The 14280-nt window shown below is 37.4% G+C and overlaps 1 protein-coding gene across 1 annotated transcript in view; it reads right to left on the minus strand.

Moving 5' to 3' along the window:
* The window catches only part of vldlr (very low density lipoprotein receptor), a 43358-nt gene that overhangs the window by 2044 nt on the left and 27034 nt on the right, over positions 1–14280 (minus strand). The window contains exons 15-18 of the mRNA XM_061877155.1: positions 13966–14107; positions 10736–10885; positions 2693–2770; positions 2067–2236 (exon numbers count right to left, since the gene is read on the minus strand). Of these exons, the coding sequence (XP_061733139.1) occupies positions 2067–2236; positions 2693–2770; positions 10736–10885; positions 13966–14107 (540 nt within the window). The remainder of the gene's footprint in view (positions 1–2066; positions 2237–2692; positions 2771–10735; positions 10886–13965; positions 14108–14280) is intronic.

Raw genomic sequence — 14280 nt, forward strand, 5'->3', positions numbered from 1 at the left:
AGGACAACTTTGTGTTGTCTTGTGTCAGCAACTGAGGGTGACAGAAGTTCACATTGCAGCAGACGAGGCTTCATCTGCACACAGGGAGTGTTTGTGTTTGTGAGAGCTCAGGATGGCCAACAATACAATTATGGTAGATTACGGAAGACTGCATAGTCCATAGTCCAGATGAGATCTCAATCTCCGCAGTGATGAAGTTATTTAAATATCCTCGGTCCAAACACTAAAATACTGTTGCATCCCTAATAAATAGTGCAGATACGGCAGTCTCAAAAGCTTCACAATGATGTGACTTAACCAAAACTTAAGTACTTTCAGACCAGCCAATGCAAAAGTGCCAGACAAAAACTAAATTAAATCTCACCAAGTCTGCACAGAATATGTTTGGCCATTCTCTGGATTTTCCAGCCCAGCTGATTGAAATCTAAATGGGTTATACTTGTTTCACACTTTTCTACCCTCAAAGTGCTCTGACACTATTTCCACATTGACACAAATATTCAAACACTGACGGCGGCAACTAACATGCAAGGCTTTAACCACGACCCATCAGGAGCAAGGGTGAAGTGTCTTGTTCAAGGACACAATGGACGCAACTAGGTCTGTAGAAGCTGTGGATCGAACCAGGAACCCTCAGGTTGCTGGCACGGCCACTCTCCAATGACACCATGCCGTCCTGCACACTTGTGTATGTTGCAAAGACTCGCTGTATTAGTGACACTAACTTGTACAAACATCCATCCATCCATTTTCTACCGCTTATTCCCTTTCGGGGTCACGCTGGCGCCTATCTCAGCTACAATCGGGCGGAAGGCAGGGTACACCCTGGACAAGTCGCCACCTCATCGCAGACTTGTACAAAACATTCCTTTTTTAAATAGATTGTTCAAGAACAACAAGTCCAAAGTGTTTCTTTAATGTTACGCGTCCCTTCTGGACTACACAATGACACGGGAACTGACTAACAAACCCAGTGAAAACAAAACCTATTGGCAGCAGTAATAAAAACGTGTTCCTTAACAAGTCTTTAATTGTGATGAGACTGAAAGATGCCACGGTGGACCTTTATTAATTACAGCGAAGGAGAAGGCACTACCTGCACAAAAGCTGCTGACTGGTTGCTAGTTTGTGCCAACACTGCTGGTTTACAACTCTGAAACTCCAGGAGTGTTCAACAATGCCATATTTCCAGACAAGGTAACATTTTCTTTTCTTCTTCTAAGCGCACCAGCAAGACTTCTGTGTTCAGTGTTGACAATTTAGCTTGCTCTAATGGGTTTGAATAAAAAGATTGTTTAGGTGTTACCCCCTTGTTATGTTTGATATCATACATAAAGTATATCTACTCCTCAAACAGGAGAGGGACAAGCAGTAGAAATGGATGGATGGAAATTACAGTGTCTTTAAAGTATGCAGTTCAGTAAAATTGTGAGTTAGAGGCAAGAACCAATCATTCATGTTTGTATGATTCTTGTGGGGAACTCAGACTATACGAAGGTTTCAGTTGGTGAACCAAGTTGAATAACCAAATAAGTTTGTAGATCGAGGTTCCACAGTATTCCCAGTAATAGAAGTACAATTTAGTTAACTTTTCTGAGAAACAGCATTTTCTAAAATTAAACATGTCCACTACTCAATAAGTAAAAGCTTAATGACATTAAACTGAACATTGTCTTACACACAATGTTTACATTCTCAGTTTAAAAACACTCAAATGGAAGTTTTTTTTTTTAAATATTTGCTTGTAACATTCTTTGCACTTCAAAATCCACGTTCGTATAGTACTAACATTTGAACATTGTGTTCATCCTAAATGTTCGTATAGTACTAACATTTGAACATTGTGTTCATCCTAAATGTTAGTATAGTACTAACATTTGAACATTGTGTTCATCCTAAACATTCCTGCCACTGACAATTCCACAATATTATTGTGATAAAGACGTACCAGGATATGTTTATATTGTTACATCCTACTATTTACTCCATTCAGCCAAGGATGTGCTCTCAGACAACTTGGCATGAGATTGCTGAACATGGTTTATCTAGCACAGGTGTGCACTCACCGCTGGGTAAGTGTGCCCCACATTCGTGCTGTGCCGTGTGATATCAATGTTGAGGTCTTCTTCTGTGGTCTTCAGGTAGACTGGGTTGTCAAAGTTCATGCTTTTTTGGTTCTTCAGCTGCCAGTTTCTCCACATGAAATAACCACCTGCCGCCACCACGGCAAACAGCACTGAAGGACAAAGCAAGCAGTCTGAGGTTAGAGATAAACCCACTCTTGGCTTTGACGTCTACATCGTTCTTAGTATCATACCAAACAAGGACATTCATATAAGTTGTATAATGTTTCTCCTCATTAGGAGTGTGAGCTGGAGCCTATCCCAGCTGACTTTGGGCAAAAGGCAGCGTACACTGGACTGGTCACCAGCCAATTGCAGGCCACATAGTGGGTGTCTGAGCACTTAGACTAAAGATGATCATATTCAATGATTGATATCAAAGGGGCGTGTCAGTACATGTTTGTCATCTTTTTTCTCCCAGTAGAGGACAGGAAGTGCAACTGTAAACAAATATGAAAACAAACCAGTCTTTGGCTAGTAGGAGTCAAGAATAGAAAGTGTTTCCACACAGTTCAAGTTCCCCATTCTCATAGGATTATTTACAAAATAAAAAGTGAATGAAGACTTACACAGAGGTACTATTGCCCAAGCTGCTGCAGAGCCTCTGGTTGTGGAGTTTACCTGGACTGATGTACTCACATTGGCTTCTGAAAGAACACAATTCAATAAATAGTTGCAGAAAATACAAAAGTGATTTTGTAACAATAATCTCATGAACTTTGAGAAAGCAGGAAATTTCATCCTTGGCCTAATTTGCCAAGATTTTAATGGAGTACACCCAAAGATCACAACATTCTTGTTTAGTCTCTACCAAAACTATCCAGTCACCACAGATTTCATTTCAACATAGTAAATAAACCCACATTTCAACATTTGAAAACAAACATAGTAAATAAACCCACATTTCCATTGCTCAATGCTGTGCTCATTGATGTCGATGAGGTTTTAATGTTCAGGGGACTTGCTGGAACTAAATGAAAAACACTACACTGGCAGTGAGGAAACTTTGAATGGTGGTCAATGTTTGTTACGCTCAGACCGCATTTGGAAATATATGCATTTATAGTCATGTTGTGAAAAAGTTTAACAATACAAATCAAGAAAGGATCATCTAAAAATTAAATTTCATTGGGGACACATTACATTTCCAAGGGACTAACATAAATGACCTCATCCTCAAGACAGAATATCCATTATCACATTTGTTATTAAAAACTTATTTGATGACATTTTACATAAATGCAATCAAAAGTCAGCTTACAATGAGCCTATAAGTCACCATTTTGCCTATTAAGCCCTTAAAAAACATCTCAATTAAGATACATGATGCAAGCATATAATTAATGTAGTAACACTACATTTATAATATTACAGAAAGTTCTTTCTTTGTTAACATTGATTACTCACGCAGACCTGATAAACATAAAACATTTTTGTATCTTTGTATTTGGATGCTGGTTGATAGAATAGTTATATTCCTGTTTAGATGAACGACTTAAAATCCTCGCGAAAAAAAGGGGGGTGGAACCAAGTGTCTTTCTATTTGCCATTTCTGGGTCTAAACTGGCTGTCCAAGTGTACCTAATTTTTAAATGATGTCCTCATCCTATCAAGGTGAGGCCTTTATGATCTATAATCAACTTCCATGAGCTCCATCTGATGTCAACACAAGTTAGTGATCATGGCACCGCTATAGTTTGTCTGCGTTAGCGCTTATAACTATATAATACTTGCTTAATATTCAAGTCACAAAATGTAAGTTGGATGCTCATTTATTGGCTGAATAGAAGACCTCCCATCAGCTCTATTGTAAGCTGACTTATTTACAAATTAGAAACATGTTTTGTCTTTCAAGATGATTGTGAAGAATAGGCAGAATTTGCCAAGAAGTTCAGTTCCTCTTTAAACAGCATCGATGTGTTGAGAAGCTGCCTCAAAAAAAGGTGCACAAATCCAAGTTAAAACTGATAACAACACCAATATAACTTATTTGTATCGTTATGAATATTGGACGTCCTTAATGGTTAATATAAAAAGACAAACTAAGACACAAAACCCACTTGCCCTTAAAACAGACTCATCACAACAAACTAAAACCTGCTTGGGTTTTGGTTTGAAGTTAAAATAAGATATCAGGAAAAAAAAGAAAGCAGCAAAAAAAGGTTAAATCATGTATAAATTAAGAGGGAAAAGAGCAAAAAACAGATGGCATAAATTACTTAAAAATGTAAAGGGCTACAAAAACTGTTTTCTAAAAGCAGTCAAAGTTAAGCAGCCAGAAGGGGAAACTATTAAAAGTAAGTTTTAAAACAAGTCACTGGCTGAAAGCTCAGTGGAAGGAAAATGGATCAGGCAACTTATTGACCAGGGGAAGGCAGTTTTAGAGCTTTCCAATCTTTTAAAAAGGAGTTTCAATAAAAAGGGTCTTTTGCAAAGAGTCAAGGGTTAGTCTTTGAAAACAAAAAATGCCAGGGAAAAAACATACATGCCAAAACACTTAAAGAACAAAAAGGGATCGGAACAAAACTAAGTGAATTGGTTCAAACAATCTTAAAAGGTTTCTTTTAAAGAGGAACTGCACATTTACAATCCTTTCGTAAGACACTTTAATGCATTCTGACCCTGGCAAAAGTCAGCCAACAATGGAGTCACAGTTCCACCTATAATGTGCTGTAAAAAAATCCAGACACCAACATCAAGGTTATATACACATGATGTAGGTTCATGTGATAGAATAGGAACTATCAGAATATATAATAATTAGGTACTTTGCTCAAGCATCACCACTGTAAGCTCAGACTCATCACAACATTCACTTTTTCTTTCAACAATACGAACTACTCAGACTATCCTAACAAACACTTGGAGTCTGATTTACTAAGATCTAAATATTACACGCTAAGCAGCATGTGTAAGCCATAGAAAGTGTGTGTACTCTAAGTCAGTGTGCTGCATGTGATCTACAAAGATTGTGTGTGCAATTGTAAAGTGGTGCAGACCGCCTTATTTAAATGAAGAATTTACGTTTAATATAAGCGGTAGAAAATGGATGGATGGATGGACAGAGACACTCATCTACCGGACATTCATGTTGTTAAGTTACTTACTACCTGTGGTGTTTTGCCATTTTATTCAAACAGGAGACATCTACCACATTTTATGAGTATTTTAGAAGCAGTCTTGCAGTGTTTTTACACAGAACCACTTAGTTTTGTACCGCTGAAAGTGGGTGGGGGGAGGCTGCACTACTGTGCTCAATCTGCAAAAAAATTTGCATATTTCAAAAATTTGCTAATTGACCATGTCTAATATTTTAGAGACCAAACAATGTAGACGTGGACAGTGGACTCCCTGACCATTGTGTCTGTGACTTGGTGTGCATAAAAAAACATAAAAAAAACACGTGTCCTTGTCCAGGAGGATTACTACGCATGATAGACACATTTCCAAAAAAGTGCTGTTCCCCTTTAAGAGTCTGCATAGTTCTGTTTAAGTTTCAGGCTCAACCTTGAAATAAATCACATTGCTTATCTCCTTCTGTGACTAACAAGATTAGAGCCAATCCAACCTTCAACAATGCTTCACAGTTCCATTTGCTGCAGCTGCAAAGGCTGAACAAAGTAGGATACATTAGTTTGGTGGATGGATGTTTAGCAAAGTGGGATACATTAGTTTGGTGGATGGATGTTTAGCAAAGTGGGATACATTAGTTTGGTGGATGGATGTTTAGCAAAGTGGGATACATTAGTTTGGTGGATGGATGTTTAGCAAAGTGGGATACATTAGTTTGGTGGATGGATGTTTAGCAAAGTGGGATACATTAGTTTGGTGGATGGATGTTTAGCAAAGTGGGATACATTAGTTTGGTGGATGGATGTTTAGCAAAGTGGGATACATTAGTTTGGTGGATGGATGTTTAGCAAAGTGGGATACATTAGTTTGGTGGATGGATGTTTAGCAAAGTGGGATACATTAGTTTGGTGGATGGATGTTTAGCAAAGTAGGATACATTAGTTTGGTGGATGGATGTTTAGCAAAGTAGGATACATTAGTTTGGTGGATGGATGTTTAGCAAAGTGGGATACATTAGTTTGGTGGATGTTTAGCAAAGTGGGATACATTAGTTTGGTGGATGGATGTTTAGCAAAGTAGGATACATTAGTTTGGTGGATGTTTAGCAAAGTAGGATACATTAGTTTGGTGGATGTTTAGCAAAGTGGGATACATTAGTTTGGTGGATGTTTAGCAAAGTAGGATACATTAGTTTGGTGGATGGATGTTTAGCAAAGTAGGATATATTAGTTTGGTGGATGGATGTTTAGCAAAGTAGGATACATTTGTTTGGTGGATGGATGTTTAGCAAAGTGGGATACATTTGTTTGGTGGATGGATGTTTAGCAAAGTAGGATACATTTGTTTGGTGGATGGATGTTTAGCAAAGTAGGATACATTAGTTTGGTGGATGGATGTTTAGCAAAGTAGGATACATTAGTTTGGTGGATGGATGTTTAGCAAAGTAGGATACATTAGTTTGGTGGATGGATGTTTAGCAAAGTAGGATACATTAGTTTGGTGGATGGATGTTTAGCAAAGTAGGATACATTAGTTTGGTGGATGGATGTTTAGCAAAGTGGGATACATTTGTTTGGTGGATGGATGTTTAGCAAAGTAGGATACATTTGTTTGGTGGATGGATGTTTAGCAAAGTAGGATACATTTGTTTGGTGGATGGATGTTTAGCAAAGTAGGATACATTAGTTTGGTGGATGGATGTTTAGCAAAGTAGGATACATTAGTTTGGTGGATGGATGTTTAGCAAAGTAGGATACATTAGTTTGGTGGATGTTTAGCAAAGTGGGATACATTAGTTTGGTGGATGGATGTTTAGCAAAGTAGGATACATTAGTTTGGTGGATGGATGTTTAGCAAAGTAGGATACATTAGTTTGGTGGATGGATGTTTAGCAAAGTAGGATACATTAGTTTGGTGGATGGATGTTTAGCAAAGTGGGATACATTAGTTTGGTGGATGTTTAGCAAAGTGGGATACATTAGTTTGGTGGATGTTTAGCAAAGTAGGATACATTAGTTTGGTGGATGGATGTTTAGCAAAGTGGGATACATTAGTTTGGTGGATGTTTAGCAAAGTGGGATACATTAGTTTGGTGGATGGATGTTTAGCAAAGTGGGATACATTAGTTTGGTGGATGGATGTTTAGCAAAGTGGGATACATTAGTTTGGTGGATGGATGTTTAGCAAAGTAGGATACATTAGTTTGGTGGATGGATGTTTAGCAAAGTAGGATACATTAGTTTGGTGGATGGATGTTTAGCAAAGTAGGATACATTAGTTTGGTGGATGGATGTTTAGCAAAGTGGGATACATTAGTTTGGTGGATGGATGTTTAGCAAAGTGGGATACATTAGTTTGGTGGATGTTTAGCAAAGTGGGATACATTAGTTTGGTGGATGTTTAGCAAAGTGGGATACATTAGTTTGGTGGATGTTTAGCAAAGTAGGATACATTAGTTTGGTGGATGGATGTTTAGCAAAGTGGGATACATTAGTTTGGTGGATGTTTAGCAAAGTGGGATACATTAGTTTGGTGGATGTTTAGCAAAGTGGGATACATTAGTTTGGTGGATGGATGTTTAGCAAAGTAGGATACATTAGTTTGGTGGATGGATGTTTAGTAAAGTAGGATACATTAGTTTGGTGGATGGATGTTTAGCAAAGTAGGATACATTAGTTTGGTGGATGGATGTTTAGCAAAGTAGGATACATTTGTTTGGTGGATGGATGTTTAGCAAAGTAGGATACATTAGTTTGGTGGATGTTTAGCAAAGTGGGATACATTAGTTTGGTGGATGTTTAGCAAAGTAGGATACATTAGTTTGGTGGATGTTTAGCAAAGTAGGATACATTAGTTTGGTGGATGTTTAGCAAAGTAGGATACATTTGTTTGGTGGATGGATGTTTAGCAAAGTAGGATACATTAGTTTGGTGGATGGATGTTTAGCAAAGTAGGATACATTAGTTTGGTGGATGGATGTTTAGCAAAGTAGGATACATTAGTTTGGTGGATGGATGTTTAGCAAAGTAGGATACATTAGTTTGGTGGATGGATGTTTAGCAAAGTAGGATACATTAGTTTGGTGGATGGATGTTTAGCAAAGTGGGATACATTTGTTTGGTGGATGGATGTTTAGCAAAGTAGGATACATTTGTTTGGTGGATGGATGTTTAGCAAAGTAGGATACATTTGTTTGGTGGATGGATGTTTAGCAAAGTAGGATACATTTGTTTGGTGGATGGATGTTTAGCAAAGTAGGATACATTAGTTTGGTGGATGGATGTTTAGCAAAGTAGGATACATTAGTTTGGTGGATGGATGTTTAGCAAAGTAGGATACATTAGTTTGGTGGATGTTTAGCAAAGTGGGATACATTAGTTTGGTGGATGGATGTTTAGCAAAGTAGGATACATTAGTTTGGTGGATGGATGTTTAGCAAAGTAGGATACATTAGTTTGGTGGATGGATGTTTAGCAAAGTAGGATACATTAGTTTGGTGGATGGATGTTTAGCAAAGTAGGATACATTAGTTTGGTGGATGGATGTTTAGCAAAGTGGGATACATTAGTTTGGTGGATGTTTAGCAAAGTGGGATACATTAGTTTGGTGGATGTTTAGCAAAGTAGGATACATTAGTTTGGTGGATGGATGTTTAGCAAAGTGGGATACATTAGTTTGGTGGATGTTTAGCAAAGTGGGATACATTAGTTTGGTGGATGTTTAGCAAAGTGGGATACATTAGTTTGGTGGATGGATGTTTAGCAAAGTAGGATACATTAGTTTGGTGGATGGATGTTTAGCAAAGTAGGATACATTAGTTTGGTGGATGGATGTTTAGCAAAGTAGGATACATTAGTTTGGTGGATGGATGTTTAGCAAAGTAGGATACATTTGTTTGGTGGATGGATGTTTAGCAAAGTAGGATACATTAGTTTGGTGGATGTTTAGCAAAGTGGGATACATTAGTTTGGTGGATGTTTAGCAAAGTGGGATACATTAGTTTGGTGGATGTTTAGCAAAGTAGGATACATTAGTTTGGTGGATGGATGTTTAGCAAAGTGGGATACATTAGTTTGGTGGATGTTTAGCAAAGTGGGATACATTAGTTTGGTGGATGTTTAGCAAAGTGGGATACATTAGTTTGGTGGATGGATGTTTAGCAAAGTAGGATACATTAGTTTGGTGGATGGATGTTTAGTAAAGTAGGATACATTAGTTTGGTGGATGGATGTTTAGCTAAGTAGGATACATTAGTTTGGTGGATGGATGTTTAGCAAAGTAGGATACATTTGTTTGGTGGATGGATGTTTAGCAAAGTAGGATACATTAGTTTGGTGGATGTTTAGCAAAGTGGGATACATTAGTTTGGTGGATGTTTAGCAAAGTAGGATACATTAGTTTGGTGGATGTTTAGCAAAGTAGGATACATTAGTTTGGTGGATGGATGTTTAGCAAAGTAGGATACATTAGTTTGGTGGATGTTTAGCAAAGTAGGATACATTTGTTTGGTGGATGGATGTTTAGCAAAGTAGGATACATTTGTTTGGTGGATGGATGTTTAGCAAAGTAGGATACATTTGTTTGGTGGATGTTTAGCAAAGAGCATGAAAGCATTTGGCTGGAACCCAACTTGGCGAGATGGTGAAAAGCCTCCATTTTCCACGGAACCTCCTCTTGACTTTGGCCTTACCTCTTAGTTTTGCTTGTTCATGTCAACCAATTAAAAGCACCAAATTGTGTGTTTCCTCACATGAGTGAGTAGTACTGAGAGTTGCAGTGTTCCAGTACAGAAGACAATATGCTCACAATTTGCTAGGTTTCCTTCCATCTCGGTGGAGTACACTTAAAACATCTGTTTTGCATTTCTTGGGAATTCATTGAGAAAATGGTCACTGCTTATGCTGGTAAAGTGACCAGCTGTGATAGTTATGCTGGGAACAGAACATCAATATTGTGCCGTTACTATCCCCATTTAGAATTAACTCCCCTACCCAGTTTTCTCCATCGACCACCCTGGCCACCGACAAAATGTGGTTAAGAATGGCGTGACATAAATAATGGTCTTGACTTTAGTCAAAATAATGGTGAAATAAAATCTTAATACGGTTTTCAGCTCTCATAAAATTGCATATTTTATTGGCTTTGTGTCAAATCAATAAAATTCATGTTACAAAACTCTATAACCAGAGGCTTGAAAGTAAATCACACTACAACTCTTGTAATTGTATGACAGACAGAACTTAACCAACTTAAATTGAGCAGAAAAATCCTTAAACATTGATGGTATTGTTCACACTCAATACTTCTCAATTAACAGAACACTAAAATCCCATTCAAGAAGGCCAAAATCAAGACAACTTCAGTTTCTATTCCACTGTCAGAATACAAATCATTGGAAAAAAATGGTCTGAATACTCAAGCAACAATGGCAAGAACTATGGAGCTTACCTTTACAGAATATAACCACTTTGCAAGCAATGGTATTACATTAAACCATAATTATACAAACAATGAGTCTCTTTAGGATGTTTTTAACTTACCAGGTTTGCAACGTCGGCCGTCGGCAGCGAGTTCCTGTCCTTCTGGACAAAGACATGTATACTTGGGGGAGTGTTTGTTGATCTGTGGTGCAGGCAGACACATGAAGCTACATCCTCCGTTTTCACCTCTCTCTGCACACCAGTTAGTTCCTTAAAAAACAAAAAGAAGGCTTTAGTCAAACATGTAAATGGAGAGAAATATGCTTTTTTATGCAATCAAGTTTACAATTTTGAATCATTTAACAAAATAGATTTGGAATTGAAAGACAAAACAAATAAACATTTTGTTTGAGTCTCTTTGGTTGTGAATCAACTTCAATCTTGCCAGCAGGGTCTCCTCTACTCAATAAAAAGGCTTCTAATATTGTTCAGTCTTAAATGCTGGTGTGACTACCTTCTACTTCCACCCTAATGAGATTAGAGGCCTGTGCTATAAAGCAGGATTTTTGCAGTACTGGAAGCTGCTTGCGTTTCAGCAGAATACTCAGCCAAGGTAACGGCGGTAGAACTACTGGTATGTTTTGGAATTGAAAATACATTCAAAGGCTACTATGTAACACTGATTTTCTAACAACCTTCATACCAACACTTAACAACCAACTGTTTTCATTAACATTTTGTGGTCTTCATTTAATGTAATAGATCAGTTCAACTGGCTTGTAAAGACTAATGTTGGTCATCTGTTGCCAACCCTGCTCCTTTTTGTAAACGTGCTCTGGACAAGACTAGAAAATCCAAACTTGACAAATCAAGTTATATTTGTAGTAGATCTTCCATATTAAGTGATTGACTTGCTAAAACAAAGATCCTGAACTACTTCCAATATAAATGTCCTACAAGTCAAGCCAGTCCAGAAAAGGTAAAAGATAAGTGATAGACAAACACTCCACATGTTTGGCACACTTCAGCTGATTGATATTTCTGGATTACAAAACTTTTGGAAGTCGTCAAAGAAAGAAACCAAGGAGTCAAACTTTCACTCTTAATATTCAATGCTTTGTTTATACTTTATATTGCATTGTTGTCCGGGTCTAATGTGGAGGGATGGGGGTGTTAAAGTTCAAGTTGTGTCGTTTGGTTTGCATTGATTAAAGCAAGCTGGAACAGACTGAAGTGGGGTTTTTTGGTACAAACAATGCTCTGCAGTCTGGTGAAAAAAGTGTGGTAATCTGTGTATTCGTGCATGTGTGAGCGCACATATGACAGCATGTTGCAGATTACCTTCAAAAATATGGTTTTACTGTATTCTCACGTTTGGCAAACTTCCCTCTAATGAAATTATGTAGAGGTTCAAGCATTGTGTTCGCCAATTACACGTAAAAACAGCTGTGTTGATGTGATCAGAGACAGCACAGATGCAAAAAAAAATAAAATAAAATAAAAAATAGTCAGTGTAGTGATTAAGTTTAGATGCTTCTTAAATATGAAGATTTAGCCCCTGCAGTTGGCTTTCAGCCCAATGCGGCCCTCAATAAAAATTGGACACCCCTGTTCGACTGATCAATAAAAAAATGTTTCTAACATGTTATTCAGGAGACCTTGACCATCAAATTATATCACAACCAAAAATTAGGGTACACAGAAAATGCAACCAAAAAACTTTATATATAAAATATAAATAAAATAGAAATTGCATTGTATAATTAGGGCTGTTGAAAGAATCACAACAACTATAAATTTCAATAACGGCACAAATGTTCTAAAATCTTTGATTAATGCGAACACTTCCTTTTTGACCCCCAGGCTGTGTTGTAACGGGGGAACTTGACTGCAGATCAGCTGCTAATGACCCACACGTGAGCAGGAATGGACAAAGAATGTGACTGCTTTAGTAAGTACGATGACAAAAGCGCAACAGAAATGATAGACAATCAGCAGGAAGTCAAAGGGAAACATTTGCAAAGTCGATCCGACATCAAAACCAGTCAAGACATTTTATCAAACATCAGGCTTCAGACTAAGCGTTAGGCTATACATCCAGGAAACTATGTTTAGGGTTTCTCCTTAATGTACGGGCTTCATATTAGCCACCACACAAATATAATTTATTGTAGAATCCAGAAGAAAAAGTGATGCTCTTTTTAGCTTTTATTGCAAAGTTATGCTAATGGTCCATATTCCAACAAGTATTTCCTCTGTTTAGACAAACAGACTTCGTGCTTTACTCCTGGACACACAACACTTGTTCATTCTCCGCCGACACGCTGTGTTCAGACCATGGGTGAAATGACCACCATCACATACACATCAACACCAGCCATAGACACAGATTGTCTGGGGCGGAGGCTGCATGTCCGCGCTGTGGATACATTTTAATATATTCGAGATATACCCGCAAACAGCCATCTTCACAATGACACTGGCAGCTTTTAATGAGACTTGAAGCAAGTGTGACGTCAGGCTCTCTGCAATTCACTTTTCGTCACAAACATGGTGCGACACAATCTTACCCGTTTCAAAACACAAGTATAGTCTCCAATAACACCAAAAATAGATGCTCGTTTGTTGCCAATCCTTTTTATTACAGAAAAAGTGACTAAGGATTGGAGAAATCTCTAAAAAAAAAATAAAAAAAAAAGAAAAAAAAAAAAAAAAGAGAAAAACAAATTCTTAGAGTAACCATAACCCCCAATAAGCAACAACAGTTTGAAAAGTAGAACACAATTATGTAAGAAAAATGTTTAAAACAAATCTGTAAGTATAGTATTAACAAAGTATATTCACTTTTGCCTTCTTAAATATATGCATCATAGTAAATCATGTGATGACGTCATATAGAGTCTAGACGACAACCCCCCCCCCCCACAGGTACTTTGGCAATTTAAGGGGGAACCTTAACAAAATAAAAATGTCTTACATTAAAGATCATGCATTGTCAGATATGTTTTGTAATGTTATTCTGATATTTTCACCTTAAAGAAATACTGGTACACCCATTTAAGAATATGGGGTGAGGTGGGTTTTTCTGGCTGGCTGAAATATTGTGTAAATCATTTTACGTTTGGTCGAGTCCTCAATTACGATGATTAGCAGGTTTTTGATGAAGTATCTGCAATTAATTGAGTTAATTAAACATTTGACGACTCGCGATTCAATACTTTAATGATTTGACAGCCCTAATGACACGACTTTTTCAAATTTAAAAACAGTATTTTTGTGAAAAATGTTTGATGACACATTGAGAGATCTAACATAAATTCAGGAGAAAGAGGGCAGCAAAAACTTCTTACCAGACAGCTGGATGAGCTCATGATAGACTATGATGTCCTGTGGATCATTCAGGTTGTTGGCTAGTGTCACAACATCTGAGCCACTGAATTTGTTTGCACCATAAATAGCTTTCTTTTCACCATCGGTCCAGAAGACACGATCCTGGAAATGAGATATAAAACAAACAAAAAGATGTAATAAATAGCAGAAACTAAAACAGAAAAAAAAAAAACAGCACAGGCGTGTTGACAGAGGGTTAATTAATTAAGGTTTGAAAAATGTGCATTTTAAAAGCTTCATTAAAAGTTATGCTATAAAATCACATTTGTAAGCAT

This window comes from Nerophis ophidion, linkage group LG17 (assembly GCF_033978795.1).
Source record: "Nerophis ophidion isolate RoL-2023_Sa linkage group LG17, RoL_Noph_v1.0, whole genome shotgun sequence".
Classification (NCBI taxonomy): Eukaryota; Metazoa; Chordata; class Actinopteri; order Syngnathiformes; family Syngnathidae; genus Nerophis; species Nerophis ophidion.